Source organism: Astatotilapia calliptera, chromosome 19, assembly GCF_900246225.1.
Source record: "Astatotilapia calliptera chromosome 19, fAstCal1.2, whole genome shotgun sequence".
Taxonomy (NCBI): domain Eukaryota; kingdom Metazoa; phylum Chordata; class Actinopteri; order Cichliformes; family Cichlidae; genus Astatotilapia; species Astatotilapia calliptera.
Window position 1 is genome coordinate 22,622,058 of NC_039320.1, and position 27,915 is coordinate 22,649,972.

General features: G+C 37.8%; 2 protein-coding genes across 6 annotated transcripts in view; one reads left to right on the forward strand and one right to left on the reverse strand.

The window, feature by feature from the left end:
* Positions 1 to 23,002, reverse strand: part of myo6b (myosin VIb) — a 43,425-nt gene extending 20,423 nt beyond the window's left edge. For 2 of the 4 annotated variants that reach the window (XM_026152507.1, XM_026152505.1), the window contains exons 1-24: positions 22,783 to 23,002; positions 19,394 to 19,542; positions 17,138 to 17,207; positions 16,983 to 17,056; positions 16,436 to 16,565; positions 16,080 to 16,185; positions 15,641 to 15,696; positions 15,450 to 15,547; positions 15,181 to 15,345; positions 14,479 to 14,559; positions 13,595 to 13,603; positions 12,534 to 12,714; positions 10,288 to 10,432; positions 8,898 to 9,055; positions 8,667 to 8,758; positions 8,075 to 8,147; positions 6,628 to 6,755; positions 5,850 to 5,945; positions 4,235 to 4,405; positions 3,045 to 3,083; positions 2,783 to 2,876; positions 1,834 to 1,964; positions 1,520 to 1,597; positions 1,277 to 1,406 (exon numbers count right to left, since the gene is read on the reverse strand). In XM_026152507.1, the coding sequence (XP_026008292.1) occupies positions 1,277 to 1,406; positions 1,520 to 1,597; positions 1,834 to 1,964; positions 2,783 to 2,876; positions 3,045 to 3,083; positions 4,235 to 4,405; positions 5,850 to 5,945; positions 6,628 to 6,755; positions 8,075 to 8,147; positions 8,667 to 8,758; positions 8,898 to 9,055; positions 10,288 to 10,432; positions 12,534 to 12,714; positions 13,595 to 13,603; positions 14,479 to 14,559; positions 15,181 to 15,345; positions 15,450 to 15,547; positions 15,641 to 15,696; positions 16,080 to 16,185; positions 16,436 to 16,565; positions 16,983 to 17,056; positions 17,138 to 17,207; positions 19,394 to 19,510 (2,422 nt within the window). In that variant the 5' untranslated portion in view covers positions 19,511 to 19,542; positions 22,783 to 23,002. The remainder of the gene's footprint in view (positions 1 to 1,276; positions 1,407 to 1,519; positions 1,598 to 1,833; positions 1,965 to 2,782; positions 2,877 to 3,044; positions 3,084 to 4,234; positions 4,406 to 5,849; positions 5,946 to 6,627; positions 6,756 to 8,074; positions 8,148 to 8,666; positions 8,759 to 8,897; positions 9,056 to 10,287; positions 10,433 to 12,533; positions 12,715 to 13,594; positions 13,604 to 14,478; positions 14,560 to 15,180; positions 15,346 to 15,449; positions 15,548 to 15,640; positions 15,697 to 16,079; positions 16,186 to 16,435; positions 16,566 to 16,982; positions 17,057 to 17,137; positions 17,208 to 19,393; positions 19,543 to 22,782) is intronic. The other 2 variants (XM_026152508.1, XM_026152506.1) reach the window with 1 other exon arrangement.
* Positions 23,003 to 25,117: 2,115 nt separating this feature from the next.
* On the forward strand, positions 25,118 to 27,598 carry colec11 (collectin sub-family member 11). Of its 2 annotated transcripts, none has more exons than XM_026152333.1 (7): positions 25,118 to 25,230; positions 25,506 to 25,671; positions 25,776 to 25,847; positions 26,369 to 26,440; positions 26,548 to 26,601; positions 26,721 to 26,816; positions 26,966 to 27,598. In XM_026152333.1, exons 2-7 carry the CDS (start codon positions 25,536 to 25,538, stop codon positions 27,373 to 27,375), a joined length of 840 nt encoding a protein of 279 aa, XP_026008118.1. In that variant the 5' UTR covers positions 25,118 to 25,230; positions 25,506 to 25,535; the 3' UTR covers positions 27,376 to 27,598. The 2 variants fall into 2 exon arrangements, with proteins under 2 accessions (XP_026008118.1, XP_026008119.1); XM_026152334.1 differs by having other exon boundaries at positions 26,984 to 27,598.
* Positions 27,599 to 27,915: the final 317 nt, after the last annotated feature.

Here is a 27,915-nt window from a genome sequence, read left to right on the forward strand (position 1 = left end):
TCAAACTCACTGCTGTAATAACTAATAATGATTAATATAATAACTATAATAGTGGCCATATTATATTTACATTACCAAAGTGAGATGACTTTAGTCTCATGAACAACATCAGCTAATTGTTATTTACTAGCTAATCTTAAAATGACTGTTCAGCACAGAAATGAAGCCCAAAAATCATGTTTTACTGTCCTGTGGTCTCAGCCTCAGATACTTATCAAATCACACAAAGCTCATGTAGAAAGAAATGAACAAAGCTGTATGAAACGTTTCCAGCTGTTAGTATCATGGTTGCTAGGCAACCTGGGCAGTTCGACGGAGGCTAGAGCATCCCATTTCACAAGCCTACAAGCCTCGCAGTTCCGGTCTCAGCGGTCTTTGAGTACGCGGCCCTTGAGGACCGTTAAGGCTGCGTACTTTAAGGCTGCAGACCCTGAATTGGGATACAGCCATACATACATGTTTTGGTTTGTGCAACTGGTCCGTCAGGTTATTGTCTCCCCAGAAACATTTCCGTTGTGTTTTGTGTAATTTTGCAGCGTTTTTCTTTTTGCAGCATTTTTCTTTTTGCAAGTGTTTTCTGAAGTTGCAGTCCGTTTGGCCTCTCAGAGCCACCGTAGCACAAACTACTATAATAGCTATTATTAACCAGCAGCAGTACACTATAAAAGGCTTTCTTTCACCTGCTCACCAACACAAACAAAGCAGCGATAATAAGATGAAGCACTGAAATCACAGGAAGGAAATAATGTCCAGGACCAGGGGTATAAATTTACTCAGGCCACTTATCCACAGAGTATGCGGTCAAGCAGAGGCAGCGTTCTGTTATAGCTGCAATGTAATTTCATTTTATGCTTTTGCACATACACACAGAAGCCAGCCTGCACTTTGTTAAATTGTGGAAATCAATAGCTTGGCACTGACTGTAATGGTACAAGGAACTGCTTTTAGAATACTATTCAATCTTGCTGGAGGCTGCTTCATTTGATGTTCTGAAAGAAAAATCAGTGTAAAAGCACAAACCCAGGTGACGAAGTGTACGGCAGCAAAAAGGGACTCTATTTAAGCTACAAAGAGGCTGCTAATGTTCGACAGTAATTTCATGTTTGTTCATTCTCCTTAAAAGATGGTAAATGATTTCAAATAAACCACAGCGAAAACAGAGGAATGACATAACACAAAGAAAACTGAAATTATTTGACTACATTACAAATATTATTGCTTGTATATCTAAAGCTGGTTGGCTACTTATTTTAAGTTCTTCACGAAATGAACCTACGTTTGATGACAGACAAGCAGCACCACTGGACCTTCTTCCAGAGGCTGCACACCAGCCACTTGTTGACTTTCTTCAGCAGCTCTGCGAGGTGGTCTGGATCAGACTTCATGATCTGGTCGAACTCGGCAAACTGGCGCACACACACAGCCAAATGTCAAGTTATAATTCAGTCAAATTTAGTATTAATGAAGATATTATGGCTAACAGATTCGTATGTAATGATCTACAACATTAATATTTTACCTTTCCGGGGCGGAAGAACACCCTTGTCAGTCCAAACTTGAAGTCCTTATCATTCAATCCTAGAGCTTTGAACAAAGCCTAATAGAAGAACAACATTCAATCACTCAACAATATCGTATAAGTGCAGGGTTTCAGGCTACTAAACTGTTTATATTTGTTAATCATTTCCCAAGTGGGTCAGTGTGGCTTTTTTTTGCAATGCAAATTACACAACTAATTAGGGTTTACTTTAAACAGATTAGCTTGTTGTTTAAACTCGACTGTAGACGCTGGATTTCTTCAGTGAAACAGAAAACTATTCAACTTAAGCCCACCTTGCAGAAAAGCCGAGGATTCAGCCGTGTAAGCTTATCCGGCATATACTGCTTATACATGTTGTAAAGCTCATGGAAAGGAGCCCTGGAGGGGAAGCCCCCCTGCATCAGGTCCAACACCGACACCATTCCTAATCATGAGAAACACACAAAGAGAGAAAGTAATCAGAAAAACACATCATCCATGCATGTATGTGAGAAAACCTCCATGCCTATCCAAGAGGGGCACAATAGCACAATCTACTTTAATGTGTTCTCATTCATAAAGGCTGTTGCAGGATTATATTGACATTAATTATTGAAAACACCAGCACCCTTTACCCAAATATTTTTTCTATCCCTCCTCTGTACATGTCCAAACCATCTTGAGTCTGTAACTTGGGCACTTCCAGCTAGGTCTCCTGCCTTTTCTTTAGTACCATCTCCAAACACCATAGCACATCTCACTACCATCCAGAAAACCTTTCACTCTTGCTGCTGTCCTTCTGTCATCCAATCCGCCCTTCCTGCACTCTCTTCTTCCCCTCTCTTGAGTACTAACATCCCAGATATTTAAACTACAACTACAACACCACCTTTCTTACGTCTATCTTCACCATTCCACCTGTCTCCCTCTCATCTGTCTTTCTTCTAGTGACGTTCATTCTTCTCGTCTCCAAGAAGAATTAAACATTTCACAATATCATCTGCAAATATCACAATACATGTAGACTCCCACTTGACTTCAAGTGTTATTGTGCCCATTACCACCGCAAATAAAAAAAGGCTCAGAGCCAATCACTGACATAATCCCACTTCCACCTTGAAACCATCTGAAGTGCTTCAAAGAGCAAGTCAGACTAACTTGTTGAAACTCTTCCATTAACAGTGGAGCTAAACTGGAAGTATTTTAATTCTCTTAAAGATTATAAATTATAACTATTTAATCAAAACACTGTTTTGGTTTTACCTGAGCATTGCAGCTGGGAGAGAATAAGAGCTCCTTCAAACTGGTGGTTGACCATCTTCAGATTGGGTTTTACACAGCGGATGAAACTTGAACCCTGTTAAAACAAAGACTAATTAGGAAATATTGGTCAAACATACACAAAATGCATTTTATAACATCCATTTTGTGTGCACAGTAAACACAAAGGCTGTAATAATGTTTTTAGACTCTGAGAAAAAGGATAGAAAATAGACGGCGAAACAGAGATGTAAATTTTACTTACAGTGCTACGAAGCTTCTCCAGCAGCAGATTCAGTTGGGTCTGTGTGTTAAAACAGACAAAAGGAAATGCTTATTTTTTATTTTGGGTATTTGTGGTGAAGGTCGCCAAGACACACATGCTGGAGAATACGTACAGGGTGGGGAGCAGTTATATATAGTCAAGCAAGACCCAAAGCACAGTAAATATCGTGCATCTCTTTTATGCAAAGAGACTGATCATTACAACAAAGGATATTTATCTTTCTAATTTTCTCTCCCCATAACACAATCTAGCTGTTTATCTCTTTGTAAAATAGTGTGTAAGATGCACACAGTCCTTGTGCTTGAGTCCACATCTGGTGAATAAGTGATGATGACAAAGAAGCTACGTTAGTAATACAGAAACTCAGAGACTTTGAAAAGATGGTGCGATGATGTAAAGGTTTGAAATGGTGCACAAACACTTTTTATTCATCGAAAAAGACAGCCCAACACATGGAGCTGGGAGATAAGTCATGAGCAGCCTTGTATTACTTTGGTCTCTGTGATACGTAAGAAATGCACTTGAAAGTTGTGTACTTTCGCTTTTGTGTGAAACCCCGAGTGTCTCATCTCTTCTCTCTTTTATTTCTTTCCACTAGCCCTGCTTTCTAACTCCTCTCTAGTATACCTCAAGCTGACTTTATCCAGCTTTATCCACCAAGGAAGAATTTCTCAGAGGAAAGAATTGGAAGACTGGAGGATATCTAAGAGGGGGACCTTGAATAAAGGAAGGGAAACAGGGATGAGAAGGAGAGTGGAAAGGAGAAAAGTCACAGGAAAGGTCTGGATGTTAGAGTTGGTTTACTTTTTTTAAATCACAAATCTGAAACCTAATAAGGATAGTGATAATTGTGTTTTTACTTTTAAAGTCTAAAACAACAAATTTCTTAAATCAAGAAAATAAAATTAAAAATGTAAACCTACATAATGAAACAGTGGAAAAATTCCAGGATGCACAAAAGTCAAAATTAAAGCATTTCATCTTTAATTTGGACGACATGTGATACAATAATATGAAATATTATAGCGTCTTAGTGTTTGGTATGAAAAAGTGCAATATTTAAATTTTTTGGTAAAGTTAAGGGGTTTTGTTCACGTGTAGTTATGATATGTTTATGTTCAAGGACTTTTTCTAACAGTCAAGAAACTACCTTTAACCGTCACTCTGACCTTGAACTTATTCCCAACGCTGATGAAGCTGAGCTTCCCCGCCTTCTGTTTGGAGTCCTTGGAGGTGTTGGAGTTCTCAAACAGCTCTCGAACAAATTTGTCTTTTGATTCACAAACTAAGCTTTCCAAGGACATGTGGAGGGCATCATTATTCTTCTCCACAAACCGAATCTGAGAGTGCACACAGACAAATCCATACATGTACAATCACGAAAGACCTTTATACATATTAATAGAGGTCAAACCCAATGCAGGATGTGTCAGTCAGTAAAACGTATGGAACATGTTGTACCAGGACAACACGTGTGTTTTTAATTCACTGTGATAATAATGTTTTTAACTATCTATCATATGCATTAAAAAATTTATAATTGTGAAAAAACCAATAACTCAATAACAAAAATAAATAAAAAATAACAAGCCGCGTGCTTAATATGTCATCTATTTTGCTTCAATGCCTGTTGATTGGCAACTTTCTAAGAGACATTATAGTCAGGTTTCTAACAATTATGGACAATGACACAGTATTTGTAGTTTTGCCTCTCTACACCACCACAGTGGGCTTTAAATCAAACAGTAAGGGTGTGATGAAAGAGCAGACGTTCAGCTTTATTTAAGGGGTGTAACAAAAGCATTGAATAAACTGTTGAGGTCATTTTTATTCAAAGGCCCAAATAGTATATTAATATAATGAATGTTTTAAATCCTTTAGGTATAGAACCCATGAACATCACCAAATACTGTGTTTCCTCCCTTCAGTTGTTCAGACAGGACGTTGCTCTTTACTGCAGCCTCCTTCAGCTGCTTCTTGTTTGTGCATGTTGGTTTGGGGTCAAGCGACTGACTTGGTTACTGAAGAATATCCAATTTCTTTACCTTGAGAAACTATCAGGTTGCTTTTGCAATGATTTGGATCATTATCCATTTGGATTGTGAAGCTCTGGCTGATCTGTTTTATAGCATTTGGCTGAATCTGAGCAGAGAGATTCTTCTATCAACAGTCACATCATTGATAAACAGTAGTAACCTGGTTCCACTGACAGGGTTTAATGCCCATGCCATAACATTGGCTCCAACAAGTATGAAAAATAATGTGCTATGCTTCATATCATTAACCCCTTCATTGCTTATCCATATGTTTCTTTTACCATTATTACAAGTTCATCTTGGTCTCATCTGTCCAGAGAGTTTTTACAAAACTGTGCAGGCTTTTTAGGTGTTTTCTGGGAAAGTCTAATCTAGCTTTCCTGTTCCTGGTTGTAACTAGTGGTTTGCTCCTTGTTCTAAGCCCCTGTCTTTCCATTCATGACATTCATGAATAGATGTGTCTTGATTCTAGACCTTAGTTCCACCGAGCAGCTAACGGAACAAAAGTTCAATACTTGGAATTGTCTCCAGAACTTTTATCTTCACATTTTGCCGTGGAATAACAAGGGAACAGGGCTCCTCTGGCCATAGAAGTGCTTTCCACTGTGGTGGTGTACTGGGGGCAAAATACCAAAAAAATACTTATGAACTTTGTGTAAAAATAGAGGTGAAACATATTTTCATATTGGATCTTGTCAGTACAACTCAGTCCCAATAGCCATACGTGATAATGAGTGTTAAGGATTACTGTTTCATAGCAGACTGCTCCAGCAAAGTGTCTGATGATGAAGCCTTCATCATCCCGGAGAGTCCTGTGAATGGTCAGCTTTGACTTTCTGGGAACCTAAGACAGAGACGATCAAAGTAAATCATATCATGCTAAAACACATATATTGATTTCATATTAAACCCATCCATCATCGTGTCTACAGCAGACTTTTGTTTGTCCACATGACGACTGAGTGCTCAGGGCTTCTTTATCTTCATCATTAGCTATTTAACAGGTGTAACCTGGATCAGATGATTTCACTTTAAATGTGAAATGTCTTTGCAAGTCAAGTTTTTTACAGAGTTTACAGGGCATTAGCTTAGTAAATGAACATCATTAAGAGCCTATGTACACTGCATAGCAGAGTTTAGCTCTTGGATTAAATTCTTCTCTCTATTAATATCTATATCTATATGTCTGAGTAGCAACTCTCCCTAATGTAGTGTGGCTGCAAGCAGCCTCCTCTTATCTTAAGCCTGAACTAGTGTCAAGGCAACATATTTAAAAAGATTTCATGCATGCAGAAATACAGGCGAAGTGACAAACAATAGCAGCAAAGGCAGCGACAGATGGAGGGAGTAAGATTGTGCGTCATTCACATAAGTGTTGTAACAAACAGGAAGAGTAAAAATGATTACAATGACAGTCCTGTCTTTAGTCTAACAAAGAATGAATAATAGGAGAACAAAGGAGAAAAAGCAAAAAAAGAAGGGAAAAGTGAATAACAAAGAGAGAAAGGATAAGGATGAAGTCTGACCGTGAGTCTGAAGTGGTCTTTATGCTTGCTGTGAACAGCCTGTGCAAAGTGTTGGTCACTGGCTTGTGGGAGACGGTTCTCTTCATCCAAAATGTCCAGGATTCCCGTCAGCTTTGCTTCCACTAGATCTGGAAACGTCAAATATTTGTCCATCAGCCACAGCATTGTGACATTAAGTCCAGACAGAATTTTTGTGAATAACAATCCTTTCATTCCTATTGTTCTAAATATTAGCTGACTAAATCTGAAAAATAATTTATGTTAACATCTCAAAGCAAGTGATATCCATTCATCCTTAAAATTTGAAATATTTAAAAACATTTTTAGAAACAACAAAGAGCATTCACGTAGAATAATGTGGAAATCACAAAAGCAATAATGAAACAAGTTGGAAAGAAATCACAAAACAATCTGTTCCTCGATATAGATTTATTGGAAATTTCCACTGCTTATCATATCTGGAATATGAATATTCAGAGCACAAAATGTTCGTCAGGATGCTCATTTAGCCAAATAACTGAATTATTCATCTGACATCCTGCGCTTGGAAAATAATCTAATGGCCAAGGACCTCCGAAAAAAAAAAATTTGCATGAACAAGCACCTGTGCATAAATCCTGAAGATTGATGAGTGAATTAATGGCCAACCCAAACGGTCATTTGCAAGTCATAAATGTTATTCATGGCTGTCAGTTAACCTCACACCTGAATAATCACAGCCTTTGAAATACAAATCAAACTGCTTCACCTTGATACACTGACTACTTCATCCCATTAATTCGAGGATTCATTCGAGGACATAGGCAACGACAACAAGGTGGTGGTGGGGGGGTATCATTTCGCTGTATTCTCATAGCACAATAGGGCCGTGAAACCCACAAATACTCATCGCGCTTGCTCCCTTCAGACACAGGGATGTGCCAGCTCCGAGGATAATGAGAAGTCGGTATTTTTGTCCCCCTGACAGGTGTATTTTCACTGCTGTGACGCGAAGCCTAGAGGAATGGCCCAAATTAATGTCATGTGGGTGAGCTGATGTTACACTTGAACTAACCTCGGTACATTTGTGGTGTGTGAGCTCTACAGAGAGTCACAACAATCTCTGTACATTTGCTATTTTGCAGTGCAAGCTCTCAAAGGCGACACTTCATGGTTATGATGCCCCAGAGTGTCAGTCTATCGACCTGTTTTCACTTACAAGAACCATCCAAGGTATGGACAGATACCAGGTAACAAATTAAAGAAAAAAAGCAAAGCAACATAAAGTCTCTGGAGGGATTAAACACCATTCTTCCAAAAGATATTAGCACATTTTGGGTGGTGCTTTTACAAATGCTTCATCACAGGACAAAGTTCCCGTTTGGTCATTTGGAAAAAACTGAAATCAGCCATTTTATCAGCTTCAGGAGGAGATGTGGTCAAAGCAAAGAAGCTGGCACAGACTCACCTATGCAGTCCTGGTTGTCAACATAATGCACCTCATTCACACCCAGCCCTTCCTTTTGATAGAGCTCTTGCTCCTGTAAAAACATGATCAAATATCAAAAATCAACACTGAAAACAAGACTTACTCTAAAAGTTTGTAAAAGTTAATTCAGATTATTCTGAGTGGCCTTACAATATCCAATATCCATAACAATATCCATCTCCAAAAAAGAAACAAAAACCAAAAACCAAATAGAAACATCAAACCAACAATATGTGATTCAGATAACGAGAAAGAGGCTAAAGCCAGAATTGTGGCACACTAATTGGAGACCTTGGAAGAGAATAACGTTAAGAGATCACAGGAGAGAAACATGCGTTATCGTGTCCCTTGAGAAATTAGTATTCTAATGAATATGAGAGAGATGGGGGTGAAGATAAAAGTGAGAAAACAGAGAAAGAAACAAAAGAAAAGCTTAGCATGCCAACAACTTCCACCTGCCTCATGAAAGAGTCAGTAAGTTTGGCTTTTCAGTGACATGATGTGGCAGGTTTCCCAGGATAAAGAAGTAAACTGCCCCAAAATCAACTCAATTCACCCAGGGCTCACCCACCTCCTTGAGAATACGTTCGTTGAAGAACTGTTGCAGTTTCTCATTGCAGTAATTGATACAGAACTGCTCAAAGCTGTTATGCTCAAAATACTCTAAGAAGAAATAAACAGAAAACACACATTTCAATTATTTAAGAAAATGAAATGTTTTTATGTTAGTGGATGAAATGTTAAAGCCAGTAGAAAAAAGAAATCATACAGTAAATTTAGATCTTTTTCTGTATATTATTACCAAACCCAGCAATGTCCAACACTCCAATAAAGTTGGAGGAGGTCTCGAAGGGGAAGCACTGGTTCACTCGCTTGACCACGTGATCGAAGAGGCGGCTGTACACAGCCTTGGCCAGGGCATCGCGGGCATTGTTTGCTTGCTCCACCTTTAGAGGCACCCTGGAGAGAGACACAAAGTGGGGCATTGACACAGTCCAAAACTGGGACATGCCTGTGTCTTATTAAACCTCCCTCTTTTACTTTTTATAATTAAACCAAAAGTTTTGTTGCGTCGATGTGACACTTTTTGCTACCCAGTATCTTTCCACCTTTTGTTCCAGGTTATTCTTAAAAATGTGGAATTCTGTGCCAAAGACAAGATATTCAAATTAAAATCTGAACCTTGAACTTAAACTTTATTTTTAAATATTTAAAGAGGGGACTGATGACAAAGTGCAGCTCCACAGTGGCTAAGAGTTCAACTCGGCAGTCCCAGCTGGAAAGCAGATGAATTTCAAATAAAAAGGTTTCGCTCTTGCCATATCTTTACCTCTATTTTCTTTTGATATTCAACACACCCAACCCAATCCAAAAAGCCCTTATCCATTACAAACAGTAACAGCAGTAATAGACTGCAGGGAAAACACATGAGATCTTTACAGTTTATCTCAGTGACAGGTGTTTTTATCTGTTGCAGTGTTTCATGCACACCCCAATGCATTCAACGCCCCCTCTGTTATCCTCAGCCTTACAGGGCCAGGGTGGATTTGTCTGAGGCTTAATGACAAAACCAAACCCCCCCTCTTATCTCCACCTGCTCCCTTGACACCCGGGCTTGTACTGTACTGCAGCCATGCTCCCCTCCCTGCCTCCTCAGATACAGGCTGCATTATTTATGTGGAGAAAATACTTCCAGGCCAGGCCAGCATCTGGCCCTCCTGAAATATTAATTTAGCAAACCTGGCCCCATCACTCCAACACCACATCATCACAAAAATGACACAAGAGCACTGCCAATGCCATATTCTAGTCTGAACATGCTCTATTTAACCCAACAAAACAAAAAAAATCACAATAACAAAGCTTGACTAGTTAAAATACTACTATACAAAAAGTATTAATATATATTTGTGCGACTGGTGTACTCAAATAGACAAGGCTGCAACTGACTTAGTTATATTAATTCGATTTTGTTCACTGTCAGGATAAGTAGAGCAAAGCCCATCTTACCACTGCCCGGGTCTTATTTGAATTTTTCCCTGACTACAGATATTTTATCTGTAGTATATTTCTTCAGTCAGTTCAGTGACTTCAGACTGTTTGAAACGACTGTGGCTTCCTAATAAAATGAACTTTGTCTCTAAACAAAACCACTCAAAAAAAGACGATCAAAACTGTGCCGTTCCTCTTACTTGATAACTGTTCCTTTGGCGCCCCCTGCTGTAGTGAGCATCACCCTTGTTGTGAGGCTGACGCGTAGGTCATCCTGATCCAGGCCCAACAAATCAGCACAGTACTGAAGAGAGTCGTTGGACTGATTCTTCAGGACACAGCCACCTAAGACAAATAGCAACACACATAAGCATTAAAAAGGACTTTTTATAGCAAATTGTCGTTCTGTATGTGCAAGACTCTTTTTCTCTACGTCGTTATAATCTGCTAACTGGAATAGTAAGACTCATTTTTCTGAGTTTTCTTTTGGCAACCAAACTCAACCAAATCATACTATAAGAAAGGTGTAAGTAAAATCTAATTTTACAAAATTGTGATGCTGTTCAAAGTGTAAGTAAAAACAAAATGCATCTTACAAGCAAATCTCATAAGACCTTATTTTACTGACAACGGAACATAACAAATGTTTGAATTGAGAAAATCTAGCATTTTAAGAAAAATATTTGCTCATTTTGATATCGATGCCAGCAAAACATCTCAAAAAAGTTGGGACAAGATAACAAAAGGGTTTAAAAAGACAGCTTTCTAAAAAGGGAAAAAAAGTTAGAGGTTCATCAATACATGAAAAAACTGCCTACAAATTATGGCACATTTTTGGAATACTTTTCCCACACATAAAATTTCAAAGACTTTAAATATCTCATTATCTGTATCATGAAAAGATTCCGAGAATCTGGAGAAAGCTCTGTGTGTAAGAGACAAGGCTGAAAGTCAACATTGGATGCCTATGATCTTTGAGCCTTCTTGCAGCACTGTATTAAAAAAAAAAAAACAGGATTCTGTTGTGGAAATCACAGGCTCAGGAACACCATAATTAACTGTCTGTAAATACAGTTCACTGAAAGTGCAGGTTAAAGCTCTATCATGCAAAGAAGAAGGCATATTTGAACACGATCCAGAGACGCTGCCATTTTCTCTGCGTCAAAACTCATGTACAATGAACTGAGGCAAAGTGGAAAACTGTTCTGTGCTCAGACGAATTGAAATGTGAAATTCTTTTTGGAAAATACAGACTCCGCATCTTCAAGTGGACGAGGATTATCCAGCTTGTTATCAAGTTTTAAAGCCTGCATCTTTGATGGAATTAGCAGTCTGCAAACCTGGAAAGATACCATCAATGCTGAAAGGTATATAAAGTTTTAGAGCAACATATGCTCCCATCAAGACATGTTTTTCAGAGGCCTTGCATATTTCAGCAAGACAATGCGAAACCACATAGCAATTCTATTACATCAGCAAGGCTTCATAGTAGAAGAGTCTGGATGCTGAACTGACCCACCTGTAGTCTAGACCTTTCACCAACTAAAAACATTTGATGCATCATTAAATGGAAGAAATAACAGTGAAAACTCTGTTAAACAGCTAGTACCCAATATCAGACAACCAACATCATTCCTATCTCAGCAATATTGCTCCTCTGTTTTCAGACATTTACAGACTGTTGCTAAAAGAAGAGGGGATGCTACACAGTGGTAAACATGGAGCTATACCAACTTTTCTGATATTTGTTGCTTCTATCAAATTCATGTTTTAATGATACAGTAAATAGCAATAAATTAGCAAATCATTCTGTTCTCATTTATATTTTACAGTGTCCTAACTTTTTGGGGAATTTGATTTATAGCAGCACCAAGCATGAATAAGTGTTCTAACAAGGTGTTTGTGTGAGCAAGAACTGTACTGAAGTGAGAGAGAAACTGGGCACCCAGAGGAGTTTGAAAGTACACTCACAGAGATTTTGATTATAGACACAGAATGAGAAAGAACGAGGAAGAAAAATAAATGGAACAAGAGCTCATGTTTACTCGGGTAACAGATGCTCTTTTTCATCACAACTCCAGATTTATCTGTGGTGACACTTTTCTTAAAACTCCATATTGGATTCCATGTGCTAAGATTCAATAAAAAAGTAAATAGATATTGATTTGTTTTGCTCATTACTATGGGCAGCTTATTGAGTTTAATGGCATATTTTGAAATGTAAAAAAATCCTGTGAAGTAGAGAAAACAGAAAAGCAAGGTAAAAATGGACGATGCTGGTCTCAGAAATGACTAACTGCTTCTGAGAAGATAAGCATTAAAAAAAAAAAAAAAAGCTACAGCAAAAGAAAATCCCTACCCCACACAGAAAGTCAAAGTTCTTGAAAATGACTTCATATTATTCTAAATGTTTTGCAAGGTATTGCACAGATAATGTTTATCTAACCCGAAGAGCTGCCTGTTTCCTCAAAATCAATGTTGCCCAGATGCAGGACACCGGCGACAACCCTGAACAGGTCCAGCTTCTCTGTGTCGTTCAGACCAATCTTTTTCATGGCCTCACACATCCTGTTAAAGTCACCGTGGTCATCCAGAAGAGGGTCCTTTAGTGCGCCCGTCTTTACGTGCTGCAAAAGACACGAAAGTTAGAAACCACAAAGTGACAGGAAGTGTTTAAAAAGTCAGCTCAAATCAAGATTTACTCAAGCATCATGATATAATCATTTGTAAATGGTATCTATGTTCTAGAAAATTCATTAACTTGATGTTGTATAATGAGTAAATCTGATTTAGAACTGAACTGGACCCAACAGCTCCCACTAAATAGAAAAGCCACACGTATGAGGTAAAACTGAACAAACGAAAACATTTTACAACAGCAGGTTAAAAGAACCTTCACCAGCAGCACACAGCAAGCAGGAAATCCTTAAAACTAGGGCTGCTCAGCTGTCGTAACAGCTGAATAAAGCAGAAAGGCCAGGAATACAGTGAAATAATCTAATCGGTGAAATAGAACCTATTAGAAATCATCAGGAAACTAAATTGGAGATTAATTATATAGTAATAGTTACTATAACAAGGCGTGTAGAGTTATGCCTAAATATTGAGTCCTGATTATACTTTAATATAAGAAGCACAGGTTGAGTGATGGGAACTGAATCCTTTAATTTTTCATGTTTTATTAAGGTTAATTTTCAAAAAATGAGAACATTCAAAATTAAATCTTAATTGTACTTCTTTGGGTAAAACAAATACTCTAATTATGCTCCACTGCACTGTATAACTGGCAGAAGTTGATTCTTTTTATATTTCTATTTAAACACCATCTGCACCAAAGCAAATCCAAACCAGGCATGCACACGCAAAGAAGAGGAAGCAAGCGCTCATGTTTCCTGTTTGAACTACAAACAGCAGCATGTAAAACCAGAGAGTGTCAGTCTTCAGTTTAGGAAACTCATAGGAAAAGAGCAGGAAGCACAGAAAGTAACACACAGAAAGAAACATCACCTTATTGTCCTATATATAACAAAAATGTGGTGGGAACAAACAAATACACAATTATTTAATTAGCAGCACACATTTACTAGTGATGCACACTTTTCCTTACATCCACAGAGCTCACTTGCCTTTCATCATTAAATAAGTAAAAATTTAGTGAGAAAAAAACATCTGCAAGCATATAAACAAACACACCTATGACATTTAGTGCTAGTTTGACTTATGAATCATTCAAGCATTAAAATCATTCAACATTAGTTCAAACCCAAGGGATGAACTAATGTTGCGACTACATATAAGGTGCAAAGAACCTATTTTAAATCATAAATTTAAATAATTTGTTACTAGTAGGCTGTTGCAAGAACATAGTTTGCTAACATCAAGTAACTATCATTTAAAACCAAAGCATACATGTTCTCATTAAGCTTTTCTTCATGACTCTTTCATTTTGAATGAAATTTTCGTAGAAGATATTTATAAAAAAAACAAGAAGTAAAATGAACATAATAATTAGTCCCTAAGGGACCAACTTCTAATCGTTCCATATTAATTAGACGTCTTCTGAACAATGCATTATTTTTTTGTGTTATTTATAATTTGCTAAATTCACATATCTTGGCATAAAATATTGGTATCAACCAGTTCCTGCATATCAACTCAGTTTGGCAATATACTTTCTTAGCTACAATCTGGGATTTGTTTTGAACTTTCCTCACTGTTGGGAACGTAAAAATATCTATTTTTCATTCTGCATAAGAAAGAACTCTAAAGTGTTCTTTATTTCTTCTTACAAAGGTAATTTAAGTGTTAAAACAGAATTCAGATTAATACCCAACGTTTAATTATTATTTCATAATTTGGGCCAGAAGGATTAAGTCAGGACACGACATTACCTCAGGACTCTTACGATTCTGCATGATTTGTTTGTCGGAGTCCTTACTGGCAAAATATCTGGTGCATCCTCGGTTCAGGTACTGCAACAGAGAAAAAAAAAACACTTAGAAACATTTTAATATGTTTAGTATTTTAATAAATTCAATTTATTCATGGTGGCAAATCTACTGAGGATGTTTATATTGATTTTCATCACTGAAAAAATCTACTCTGCTGTCTCCAAATATTGCTCCACAGCTGACTAGTAGTGGATTGCATGAAGTAATTGCCTCTGTTGATGTGGGTGTCGCCTCAGGGACTTGATACGATGATAAACATCTGAGGGAACAGCTTGAAATGCTTGTTGTTCTGTTAACCATTGTTTTGTAGAGTATTTAGAGGAAAGTAAAAGCCATGGTAAACACTTTAATACTCTCTCTCTCCCCTACTGAGCTGATAATTGCATCCTAAAGAGCCAAAATTCAATTGTGAACTATTATGTTACTGAAGGGCTTTTGATCACACTTGGGAGGATGTCTTGGATTTAAGACATTGCTAAAAAAAAACCTCATGTGACATCTAGTGGGCCTCCACAGAAATGCTAACCAATAGAAAAATACCAAAAAGATGTTTGTAGTGTCAATATAGCTAATTAATAATAATAAAAAAACTTCTTTCAGTTGGCAGTTGGCAAATTAATAAAAACCTCTGCACCCACTGACCCTGAAACTATCTGGAGAGTCAAGGTGTAATTTCTTCTTTAGGTCTTCAGATGCTCCCGCACAAAGTCTGTAGAAGATATGGTAGTTCCTCTCTTCATTACTTTGCATGCAAATCCTTGACTTCTCCAACAAGTAATGTGAGACGAATCCACCCACAACTGCATTCTGGTAGCACAAGGGAAAAAATCAAGTCTTCAGTGCAAATTTTAAAACTGATGAAACACAAACAAACAGAACAAACTAGAGCTTAATCTGTTTACATTGCTTACCTTGCTGTTGAAGTGGATTTCTACAAACTTCCCAAAGCGACTGCTGTTATTGTTTCGGACTGTTTTTGCATTTCCAAAGGCCTCAAGAAGGGGATTTGCTGACATTTGCAAAAAAAATACACTCAAGATCACCTTCTCTATTAAAACTTTAATACATTACGAATAAGTGTTGAATTCTTTTAATATAGTACCTTCAACAATTCTCTCATCAATGTCTTGACCGCTTCCATATGATGTGGTCAGATATCTGAAAAGTTTAAAATCCATTAAAAATAAAAGTCAGATTAAGATTTAAAGCAGCAGCTCTCCCTTTAAAACTGCTGGTAAAACGTTCTAGAATCCATCAACATTAAATGGGAACTTGATAGTTAATTAAACTTTAGATAGTTCTATGTTAAATAGTGAAATTATAATTTATTAATACAATAGGCTTTTTAACATTATCTGCATGGTTTTTGATTTCGAAGATATTACCAATGGCTCTCTTTGAATTCAATACAGGAGCAATTGGGAGTGTGAACAGGTTTGAACTAAAGTCATTCTTCATATTCGCATGAATTAGAAAGGAAAAGATCAAATGTGAAGGAAAAACAGGGGCTAGAATGTAAAATAATTCATACGGACTCTTACCTGAGAACAAATTTGGTGTTTTCAGTCTTTCCTGCACCAGATTCACCTGAAACTATGATGGACTGGCTCATCTTCAAAACCTTCATGTCCCTGTAGGCTTTGTCCGCTAAAATAAAACATAACACCAAACACACAAAAATAAAATAAGTAGTAATGTAATGGCAAAATCAGGGCATGATGACGGACAATCTTTTAAAGTGCAGCTTTTAAGCTTAAAAGAATCATGTAACAAAAGTTACTTCCAAAAGACGGCAAGTTTGAATACACTTCATGATTATAATACATTATACATGTGCATTTCAGTTACTTATATATTGAACCCCCCTTTTTAACACTGAGCATGTGTGAGCTCTCACCTATAGCATAGACATGAGGTGGCAGGGTGCCCAGTGACTTCCCTTGGTATGACTTGATGGCATCTGGGCTGTACAGTTTTGGAATGTCAAAGTATGGATTAACAGCTATCAAGATATTTGCCACATACGTCTGTGGAAGAAATAAATAAAAGCATGATTAGGGTCTCTGCATTTGAGTGAATTGCTAGATATTACAAATAAATATGTTTTAATAATCAATTAAAGGAAGAAGAAGTGAAAAACACCCCACTGAAGGCTGCTGAGATAATCCATTCTAATTTTCTCATCTACCAGCTGTCCCTTATTATCTAAGTGAGTGACTGAAGTCAGAACTGGGATTGCCAGTCTGACCATGACTACTAGCTTCCCTTCACTCTTTACAAGCTGGTACTTTTCCCCACTGGGAAACAAGAAAATTGATTCTTTGTTTTTTTTACACTCAACCCTGTTACTCTATCTCCTCATGATGAAGCATATGCCGCATAAAGGACAGGCGTATTATTACTTGTGCTAAGGCAGCTTAGTGTGGATGGTAATAACAACATACATAGATGTGGTCTTTACTGTACCGCACTCTAACATTGTTGAGGAGAGTGGCTTCATTCAAGTACATTAAGGAACCTGCAAACAGACGGGTTACACATAATTAACATTTTATCGTTAACAATATGTTGAACAAATATTGTTTGTGTGAAGACTCACAGTTGTCATCTACATGCTTGTTGACATCATCCTCAGCAGGGAAGACTTGGTTCATCGGAGCGAGAAAAGTCTAAAACGTGAACAGTTTCACTTTTACATTTACATAATATCATTTCCAGGATAGACAGGTGTGCTACATGTGGCGCTGTCTTTGCTTTTTCCGACCAACATTATACACTAGATTAATTGTTGCTTACTCCTTGCAGTTTACAGAGCTTATGACACAAAACAAATGTTTATTAGCATTCTCAAGCATCATAAACAGTTAAGCAAGAGTGAATAAACATGAAAAGTTTACCATGCTTAAAGATCACAGTAACGATGTTCAGTGTGACATGTTCCCAGGCTAAATTAGTTACTGATATTCTCACTCTATTGTTTATGAGTCTGAGTTCATGGAAATAAACTCAATGGAACAAGTCGGCTGTGAGAGAAACAAGGAGAGACATGGCAGGATAATGAATAATTTGGTGGGAGAGAACAGGATCTGAACACCTGACTGAGTAAGTGGGTGGGTTACAGCTGGTAGGGATGGTGGTAAGGTTATTTGCTGATCTTGCAGTAACCAGACAACTTGGCACCATCATTCAGTGATGCAAGAACGACACTGACATCAACAGTGAGTTGCTATATACAGTATATATTAAAAGTATCTGTTTCTTTTATATATTTAATGTTTGCTACACACTGACTATAAACAACTGCTTATCTGTGTGAGACTGATCCATCTTGTGCTTTGACGCATGGTTTCTTGCCAAAAACTGACTGGAAGCGTAACGAGAATATGCTTTGTGTGCCCGCTAACAGGTCTTGGCACAAACTGGTCGTCCACAATAACAATCATGCGAGAAATGTCCAACTAGTAAACTGACAGAGGAAAGCAGGCAGCCAGACCGAGAGTCTTGCAGAAAGCTGAGGCACTAATGAGTTCAACAGAGCACTGAAAAAAACACTCAACTGCCCTTTCATTTGAATGGGAGTTTAAGCTTTGTAAGAAGGCATAAACTGATTATTATCATACAAAGTTTTGACCATCTAGTCAACAATATTTTTTAGCTAATGTTATTGCCTCCAATGGCAATATAATCAGTGCAGGACATGGACATAATCTGATGCAACTGCAATATCCAGAGCCTCAGGACACTTCTAATGCAATCGGGGCCTTGTAATCGGAAGGTTGCCGGTTCGAGCCCCGGCTTGGACAGTCTCGGTCGTTGTGTCCTTGGGCAAGACACTTCAACCGTTGCCTACTGGTGGTGGTCAGAGGGCCCGGTGGCGCCAGTGTCCGGCAGCCTCGCCTCTGTCAGTGCGCCCCAGGGTGGCTGTGGCTACAATGTAGCTTGCCATCACCAGTGTGTGAATGGGTGGATGCCATTTACCATTTTAAACATTTTTTGTATCTTTAGCATGTGAAATTAACATGTTTTATCTCAAGAAAATAAAAATACAAATAAATTCTCAATGTAGATTCTTATATGCCATAGATGCACACCAATGCATATAATGTTTTCCCTGTACAACCACCATGCATAATAGCTGATATTACATGAACTCTAACATTGATGATCACTACATTTCATAGTAAAGTTATAAAGGAATGATGGTTGAATTTAGCTAATTTTGGGTCTTGGGGTTATGTATGATGACAGTCAGACTGTCACGGCGTGAGCATAGGACACAGAACAGAGCTAACATTATAGTTCATAATAACGCTTTTATTTTTGCAAATATGCAAATTATCTTGAGGGCGCTTGTTGACTAACTTGTTACCTTGCCACGATATCTGCGGTTTGACAGACATTTGCCTGCCACAACAAACTATGTTTTATAGCATGACTTCGCTATCCAGTACCTGAAAACAAAGGCAAAAGCAGCTGCTACTGCACAGGTCTGTTGTAAGCAGTAGAGGCCTGCTTGCTGGGGATACATGATGGCTCAGGTGTAACAGGTGGCCTTTACCTCCTAATGAGCAGCTCTCCCTCCTGGCAACACTATCAGCACACCTGCTGCTGCCCTTTATTTATTCATGTCTCTGTACATGTGGTCTCTCATGTTTCTCACATTGTACACATTGTTGTGCTAACGCCTTTCTACCTGAAATCACGCTTAATAAAATTATTGAACGTTTTATTCAACACACTACTTTCAAATTCCTAATAAAAATAGTCATTTGGAATAATTTTTTATATTAAAAGTAATGTTGTGTGCGCGTGTGTGTGTACACGTGTGTTTTACTTTACTTGTGTGATAACCCACCTTGCCCTTTTGGTTCAGCGGTTCTATGGTGAGTGTGTCGGCTCCTATGTCAGTGATCGTGCCCAGCTGGAACCCGTCAGTGGGGTGGGGCGCCCACACTGGCTTCCCATCCTCCATGATTTACCTCCAGTCAGCACAGGCACACAACTCTGCAAAAGGGAGAGACAAAAAGAGGAACACAGACGTAAATTAAAATAAATATGTAAAGCACTGTTTTGCATTTTACTTTAAGCAAACAGAGTCTGCTTCTAGGTTTATGGCCACTTACTATGTATTACACCTAGTCTCCACAACTGCAAAACGGAAGTTGATATCACTATCGTAAATTTGACGTCAGAACTTCAATCGCCTGTGAGGGCAGCTTCTCAGAACCGCCACCACATTTTTGTTTACCATCTATTCTGTATTTGCATGGTATTTGCCAAAGTCTTCATTACACCCTGCAGCTTGTAAAAAGCCTTGGGAACTATAACATTTTGCTATTACTTCACACTTGAAGACAATATTAAAGTAGCCAGCAACTAGGCCTACCAACTATGGTGAAATCTCACCTAAATAGAAATAAATAAATACAAGAATTCATGATCAAACTGATCTGCTATATCTGATCTCTACCTATTTGCATTGCATGACTGGGATCTGACAATTTGATGGTGCTTGCTGGTCCTTTGAGAGAGGATTTCTAAGGAGTTGTCTGCTGCAATCTTAGTGAAGACAACACTCCCCCGAATGACCCCACAAATCTGACAAGAGAAACAATCCACTTTGCAAGTGTGCTGCTAGGGTTCAGTGGTACGCCAAGTTAAGAAGCTAAATATGGTACGCTACAACCACTGGTTAATGGTTTGTGAGGTATAAAATACAGTATTTAATTTTTCTATTTATTGGTTATTTTAAACACTGTTAGTTTTACCAAATGCACAGCTTTATGAGTGAGGCTGAGTAAGGTAATTTTGTAATTCTTTAAAGATTCATATGATCACTGAGTGGATAACATGTGTCTGAATCTGTCAAGTAAAGTTTCTTTTTAGTTGTAGGATTAACTAACCTGAGTTAATCCTACAACTGAAGAGCTCCTCAAAGCAAAAGTGCTGATGTTATGCTTGAGTATCCAATAAGCTTCAGGGATTGAGGTCAAATGTCAAAGTAGACATCTAACGGAAACTGCTGATAAAGCTTCAACGACAACTAAAAGTTCAGCAGGTGAATGCACTCAGCATTAGGACTGATCCAACTTAGGTATCTCTTTTTCTTTTTCTGTTTAGACTTACAATAAGAAAAATGAGCACACTTCATATATTATTAAATCCTTTTCATGAGATAATGTTAACATTTCAGACACTTTCATTGCTTCTATGTCCCAGATAACAACTACTGAAACAAGTGATTTCTTTATGTTGGTTTAGTTACCACTTCTTACATGACAATAGCAATGAAGGACCAAAGATCACAGTTTTACTCCTTTATTACCAAACGCATTTCCCTTCAGGTCAGTACGTTTATGTCTGGGAAGTGCATGAGGTTGATTTCTAAACACAACTACACTGGTTGAGGAAACACACATGGCTAAACTGCTAAGGCCATTAAAATACACATACATCCACTGTCTGGCTATGTATAATAAAGTGCATATTCTACATTTTTAAACAATCTGCTGCCACAGATAATGAAAGGCATTGAAGAAAAAGACATGCTGTTATCTCAGTTTATTGTTATGTGGCCTATCTATTTATATTTATAGAGGAATACTAAACTTTCAACAGTAGATGTCTTTGTCCAAAGTAGGCGCTCAGACCAGCAAAGGAAAGAGTTCATATATCAAAGGATAAATGTTCCATCAAACTCCTAAATGTAACCATCGGAATTCATAACAGCAAAGACTCTGCACCATTAAAGTCAGGTAGCAGGTCAGGTACTAGGATGGGTAGATAGATCTATCTTAGTGTCCTAGTTGTATCTTAAATATCTATCTCAATAGATAAATTGATAGATAGATAGAAAAATCACATTCTAACATAAGCAGAAGAAAAACGCACAATGACATTCCCGGTCTATTATCTCTAACCTTCAAGTGTGAGATCAAGGCTAGAGGGAATCCTAAAGATTGTTTTTGTTAGATAACTGATAACCACATAACTATCCCACAGTTCCTTTCAAGTTAATTTACAGTTTGTTCACACATAAATTCACAGTTTGTTCACAAATGAAATTCAGTCACTTGAATGGTTCATGAACACGGAAAGCTTAAATGGCTACACGCATTTTGCTATAGCGGAAAGACTTTGCATACTGGAAAACCACAATAAAATGAACCGTACTTTGCCAGAACATTCTATAAGCCAAGTTCCATTCATTATAAAGGGCGTTATATTGGGCTCTTTTAGAAGAGCCCTCCAAACTGTCTGCATCCTTGGCTGCATACAACAAAACTGAGACCAGCCCCTCATGAGTAACTTTGACTCTGCAGCCTCAAATCCTCTTAGTATCTGACCCTAATCCAGACAGAGAGGTGAGACGCCTGAAGTGAGATGTAAACCTCACAAATAAAAGTCAGTGAGCAGGTTTGAGACAATGCAAATCAGAAGGGTGTCACATATCCAGTGAAACAGAGAGCCAGAAAGTACGGAGAGGAGGAAATATGAATACACACACACAAATATATATACACTCCCACACAAATGAACACTGCTTGAGAGTCAAAGCAGTACGCGGTGAAACACCCCTCGTGTTTCCTGCCTCCTGTTTCCGGTTCTCTCTCAGGGAAGGGAGGCATGGAAAAAGCATTGGACGATGGCTACAGAGCAACAGGATGAAAGATGCACACACAACACAGGGTACACTTTCAGAAGTGCATGCCAAGAAAGCATTTAGTTTAAGTGGTGTGCCTACATTTGAATGAAAAGTGACATGTCAGAGAAAGAAATTGTAAAATAAAATAAATAAATACATAAGAATAAAGAATCCTGGTTTACGTTTGTTAATCCCGTGAGGACACTTTAAACGCATCACGGCTAAATTATGTACAGGAGAAATATCTAGGACAGAATTTCCTGATAGCAATCAAGCAGAAACGAGATGTGGGCTAAACTGTCGGCTGTTGTGATTACTGGAGACAACCTTAAAATGAGGTTTTCATAATTACGATTAACCCCAAATAACTTTTTCAAAGAAACTTATGGAACTAAGCACGACTACTGCACCAAGACACCAAACAGTACACCAGTGGAAGTAAGTCAAAAGTACAGGTTTAAACAGAAGCCCACAGAAAACTCAGTTCCCAAATTGCTCTTAAATCAGACAAAGTACTTCAAAATACTTGTAACGTTAGCTATTTGGAATAAAATTTTAAAAAGCTTAACAGGTAGACAAAAAAACAACCACACACTTACAAGTGAAATCCTTCAAGCAGTTGAATTTACGTTCACGGTGACAGTAAGACGTTTTATGCTCCTCATTCGGTTGTATGTGTGCAGCACTGGTCCAGCTTTCCAGCTTTGTCGGTGTTTCTTCCTGCAGCAGGACGGATGAGGTAGCAGCGGGCTGTCTGGGTGACAGGCTACGCTCGAGCTCCGGTGAACACCGGTGACGTCACCCTCACCGCGAAAGGTGCGTTAAAGTGTCCCTCGTAAGATCCTGTGACGTTTTTATTTTTGGCTTATGGTTTATACTGATAACTAAAGATTAAAAAGCCACTCATATTGTAAAAATCTAAACAAAAACAGCTCAGGTCGGCGATCGTGAGTGTGAATAATTTCAGTTATATCACTTAATACTTTTTATATTCGAATTGTTTTCCATCAATGTATTAATGCATGTGAATCTCATTAAAAAATTGTTCCGTATAAACAATCACAAGAATCACAAGAATTTTAAATATGCAATGTTTGAGTGTCTGAATGTAGGTATTTTATTTCACTAATTGATGGGCTATTTGTTTGGTCTGTCATCCTTATAAAAATAACAGAGGATTAGCAGAGAGCACGTGGCTGCGAAGAAAAGACTGCAAATGTTGCCTCGAGCTTCATGAATATTTGAGTGGCAGGTAATCTGAAACTTTTGGGGGGATTTTTGAAGGAGACATCCAATCCACAACTGAAACACAGGCTGCCACTCGGTTTGTAAATCTAATTAGGACACCTGATACGCCAGTACTGGATCATATCTGATTACGGACAGTAGTTGACAGCAAGCACTAAAATGTAGCTTTTATTTTTAAAGCCCCCAGATCAACACCAATCTACAAAACTCTTACCTTTTTTTTGTATCCAACCACTTTGGAGTTAAGACAGTTAATGAATTTGATCTTGTGTGATTTAACGCAATGTTATATTGACTGATGAATAGCAGACTAAAAAAGTAAATGGTCTGGTTAGCTTTTATATTAAAGATCAAAGCTTTACTGCTTTGCCTGATGGACAATGTCTCCCCCATGTGCTCATATGGCATATAAGCAACCATATCCCATGTAATTACAGTTCACATGGAAGGGATGCACTAGAAGGTTCATGATGGCGAGAATCCCAGTGCACACTGGAGGAAATGAGAGCAATAGAGACACCAAGGAGCACAGAGTTAAGCAAAACACAAATAAACAATAATTTCAAACCCACATGCTTGTAGGAAATGTGTAGTGAATGGAACTTGGTATACTTATAGAAAGAATGCATGGCATAAAGTGAAATCCTCCACTGAAGCTAAAGGAAGGTTTTTTGTAGAAGGTGAGGACTCAACGTTTTCTGTGTTAAAAAAATAGTGTTTTTATTTTGATACTTTCTCGTTGTTATTTTATGAAATTATTTGTTAAGTTATTTAAACAATTTAATTTAGGGAGGTCAAACTCATTTTGCATCATGGGCCACATACATTAAACAGTTAACGGCTGTCTCAATTTTGCTACAGGATAAAGAGATATTGCTGTAGTAAATGAAAGAAAGCTGTCCACACAAATAAAGACATGTGTAATGTTACAGAAAAAATTATGGTAGTAATTACAATAATAGAAGAGTAATTCACAGAAATTCACAAAATAGTTTTTCCTCTGTGGACTCACTGCAAAACATAGAAATTTACAGCAGCTAGAGAAAAATCAGGCACTCTTCTGTGTTTTAACTGTTATTTTTTTTAATCAATTATTTAATTACTCTGGTATAGTATCGTTAGCGATGGGAGAGCTCCTTATCAGTAGGAAAAACTGTAAAAGCAATGACAAAACAGTAAAAATGTAGAAATCGATGCCCTCTCTCACATTTTCCAAAGCTCTCTAGCAGGCCAGATTGGAGTCTTTCCTGGGCCAAATGTGCCCCCCGAGCCTTATGTTTTACACCTTTGATTTAAATCCTTAATGTTAAATAAATAACATCATATGATAGACATAACATAAAAAAACAACTCTCCTTGTAACCATTTCATATGGACCACAGCATATGTAATGATAATCACCACTACTGGTTTGTATACAAACCAAAATACTACAGCGACTTGCTAAAATAATAGATGCTACCTTGTTACTAAATCAATGTGCATGCTAGCTCTGTAAAATGCATTATATATTTAACTCTCCCAATTATCTGATAGCATTAAAAAGTTGAGTCAGTATATTTATCAGGCCTCTTTGCTGTCAATCTCTTGATCGCTTTCCCAGCTAATTATCTGTGGGGAGCCCAAATGCTTTGGAGTTTATCTGTGAACTGTTTACAAAAGTCCTATCACACACATTCTGTGGTGCCTGTGTAGAGGAACATGAAATGCTCTTGTAGGACCACCAGCACTCAAAGCTCCTGCAAATCTTTGGACATCGGCATTACTTTTTTACTTCTGTCTGGAAAATACTTCTAAAGGTAGGCGTTTCCGATTTTGAAATACTGTATAGTTTTCAAGTAAAAACGCTTTCTTAGAGTTACTAAAAAGCTGTGTGTGTGTACTTGGTTTATGCAAATGTAGTTCTAAATGCAGCTTTGCAGTCTCTTTTTTATTTATTTTCAGTGGAAGGAAATTCTCACTTCTAATTCCACTATTTTAATTCTGAAATATACAGATACATATAAACCAAGCCTTGCTTTTTATGAATGATTTTTTTATATTAGCATTTCCTTAAATTGTTTTGTTTCTCCAGCATAGCCCCCTAATCATCCCATGTAGAAGAATGACCGGTGAGAAACTGTTACTGCCAATGATACTAATGTCTGTAGTGATGAGTTTATTACCAATGCAGACATCATATGGACAACACTTGCCAGAGGAGTCTTGCACTGTTCAGATCCTTGTCCCTGGACTCAAAGGCATGTAGCTCTTTGTTCTTTCTTACAAAATGCATACCTTACACCTTAAAAACCAAGAATAGACTCTATCTGATATAATAATTGTTTTTCTTCTGCTCTAAAAGGAGAACCCGGAGAAAAAGGACAAAAGGGAGCACCTGGGAGACCAGGAAGAGTTGGTCCGCCAGGGGAGACTGGTATATTTTATGCAGTTGCACCAAAAAAATATATTATAGAATGTGTTTGTTTGTTTTGTGAGTAAAAGTGCATTCCCCTAAAATGCAAATCTTTAAAGAGAGAATATTTTCCACATGCCCACATTTATAGATCTCCTCATTTTCTCATTACTACCACTAATACAAGAAAAACTGGGGTAAAGATCACATTTCTCGGGCTGATAATGTGCCGTTACATCACTACCAGGCCATCCAGAAATGGTCAAGTGTTTATATTAGGGTAAGAGGTCAAATGAGAAATGGTTTGTGGAATCCAGAGCTGTGGACAAGTGTTTATGGAAGACCTTAATGAGGAGTGAAGGGTGTTCTCTGAAGCATAGTCATCATTTTAATTAATTAACCTTTAGTGAAAGTAAAGATTTATTGTTTAATATATATAATTTTGCTTTCATTTGTGCTGTTTTAAGTTTGTCTTGACTATAAGATATACAGTATGTCTCTATCTTCATATGAACAATTTACTCATGTTGCATTCTTTTTAGGTCCACCTGGGGTCAAAGGACACAAAGGCATTATGGGACGTTATGGAAAAGTTGGCCCAAGTGGAATGAAAGGTGCTATAAGAAGCAGAGATGTACTGTCTGCACACTTTTTCAGGAATGCATCAATTATTTGTTTAGTGTGTTTTTATGATTGATAAATATTTACATCTCTGACGCAGGATCCAAGGGAGATCCAGGTGACCCTGGTACAAGGGGCCCAGACGGAGAGCCAGGTGGGTTCTAAAACCATCTTATTTTGTTTGTCAAACAGATGGCAGCAGGATTAGACAGACACATCTGTAAATGAATAAAGTCAACTTTGTGATAGTCCCACACATTTTTGTCTTATCAGGGGTTCCCTGTGAGTGTGCGCCAATTAGAAGGATGATTGGAGAAATGGACATTCTTGTGGCTCAGCTTTCCTCAGAACTAAAATTCATTAAAAATGGTAAAAGATTTGCAGTCTTTAAAAATGCTTTTGTATTTTAAAAAAAATATTTATCAGTTTTGGTATTTTGCTGATTTCCTGTCCTATAGAATTGAAAATGCGGGCATGTCAATGTGAAATTTATAGAAATACAAGTGCTCATTTTTCAGCACTGCCCTCCCCTGCAGCTGTTGCTGGCATTAAGGAAACAGACAGTAAAGTCTATCTGTTGGTGAAGGAAGCGAAGCGCTACACCGAGGCTGAGGGCTACTGCCAGACGAGGGGAGGGCACCTGGTCATGCCGAAGGATGAGGGAGCAAACGCAGCCATCGCAGGGTATATAACCGACGCTGGCCTGAGCAGAGTTTACATTGGCATTCATGACCTCGAGCGCGAAGGTGTTTTCACCTACGTAGATCACTCTCCCATGACCACTTTCAGCAAATGGAGAAAAGGAGAACCCAACAATGCCTATGATGATGAGGACTGTGCTGAGATGGTGACCTCTGGGGAGTGGACTGATGTGGCGTGCCACCCGACAATGTATTTTGTTTGTGAATTTGACAAGGACAACATCTGAGGCCAGTATATGTTAAACAGACTGCAGACTGGACAAATGTAATGGAGCAAAAACTGTAATCTTATTATTTTGCTGTATCCTCTATCTGTAAATATGAATACGAAATGATACGCAAGTTGTGCAAAGTAGTATACTTTCAACTTCCTTTTTGCTTATGAGCTAATAAGCTATTTATTTTCTGAACATACAAAATATCCAAATGTTTGTAAATTTTTTTTTTACGTCCTTGATACATACTGAAATAAATTAGTGTTTCCAAAAGCATGCCAGGAACTGAGTTTTTATTTAATTCAGAAAATCCACTGAGCAATATTTGTAGCAGTACGATAGACAAACAGTGTAAATAAGCAAATATAGAGAGCTGTGGATTGTGTAGAAAAAAAAATACAATTAAAAGACATTCCAGTTGAGTGAATTTAATCAGATGAACAGAATACAGCATGCATTCCACATTCATGTGCTGTGCAATAAACATTTATACATAGTTTAAAAATAATTTTTTTGCACATTAGTTTTTGCTCTTGAACTAGTTGCGCTTAT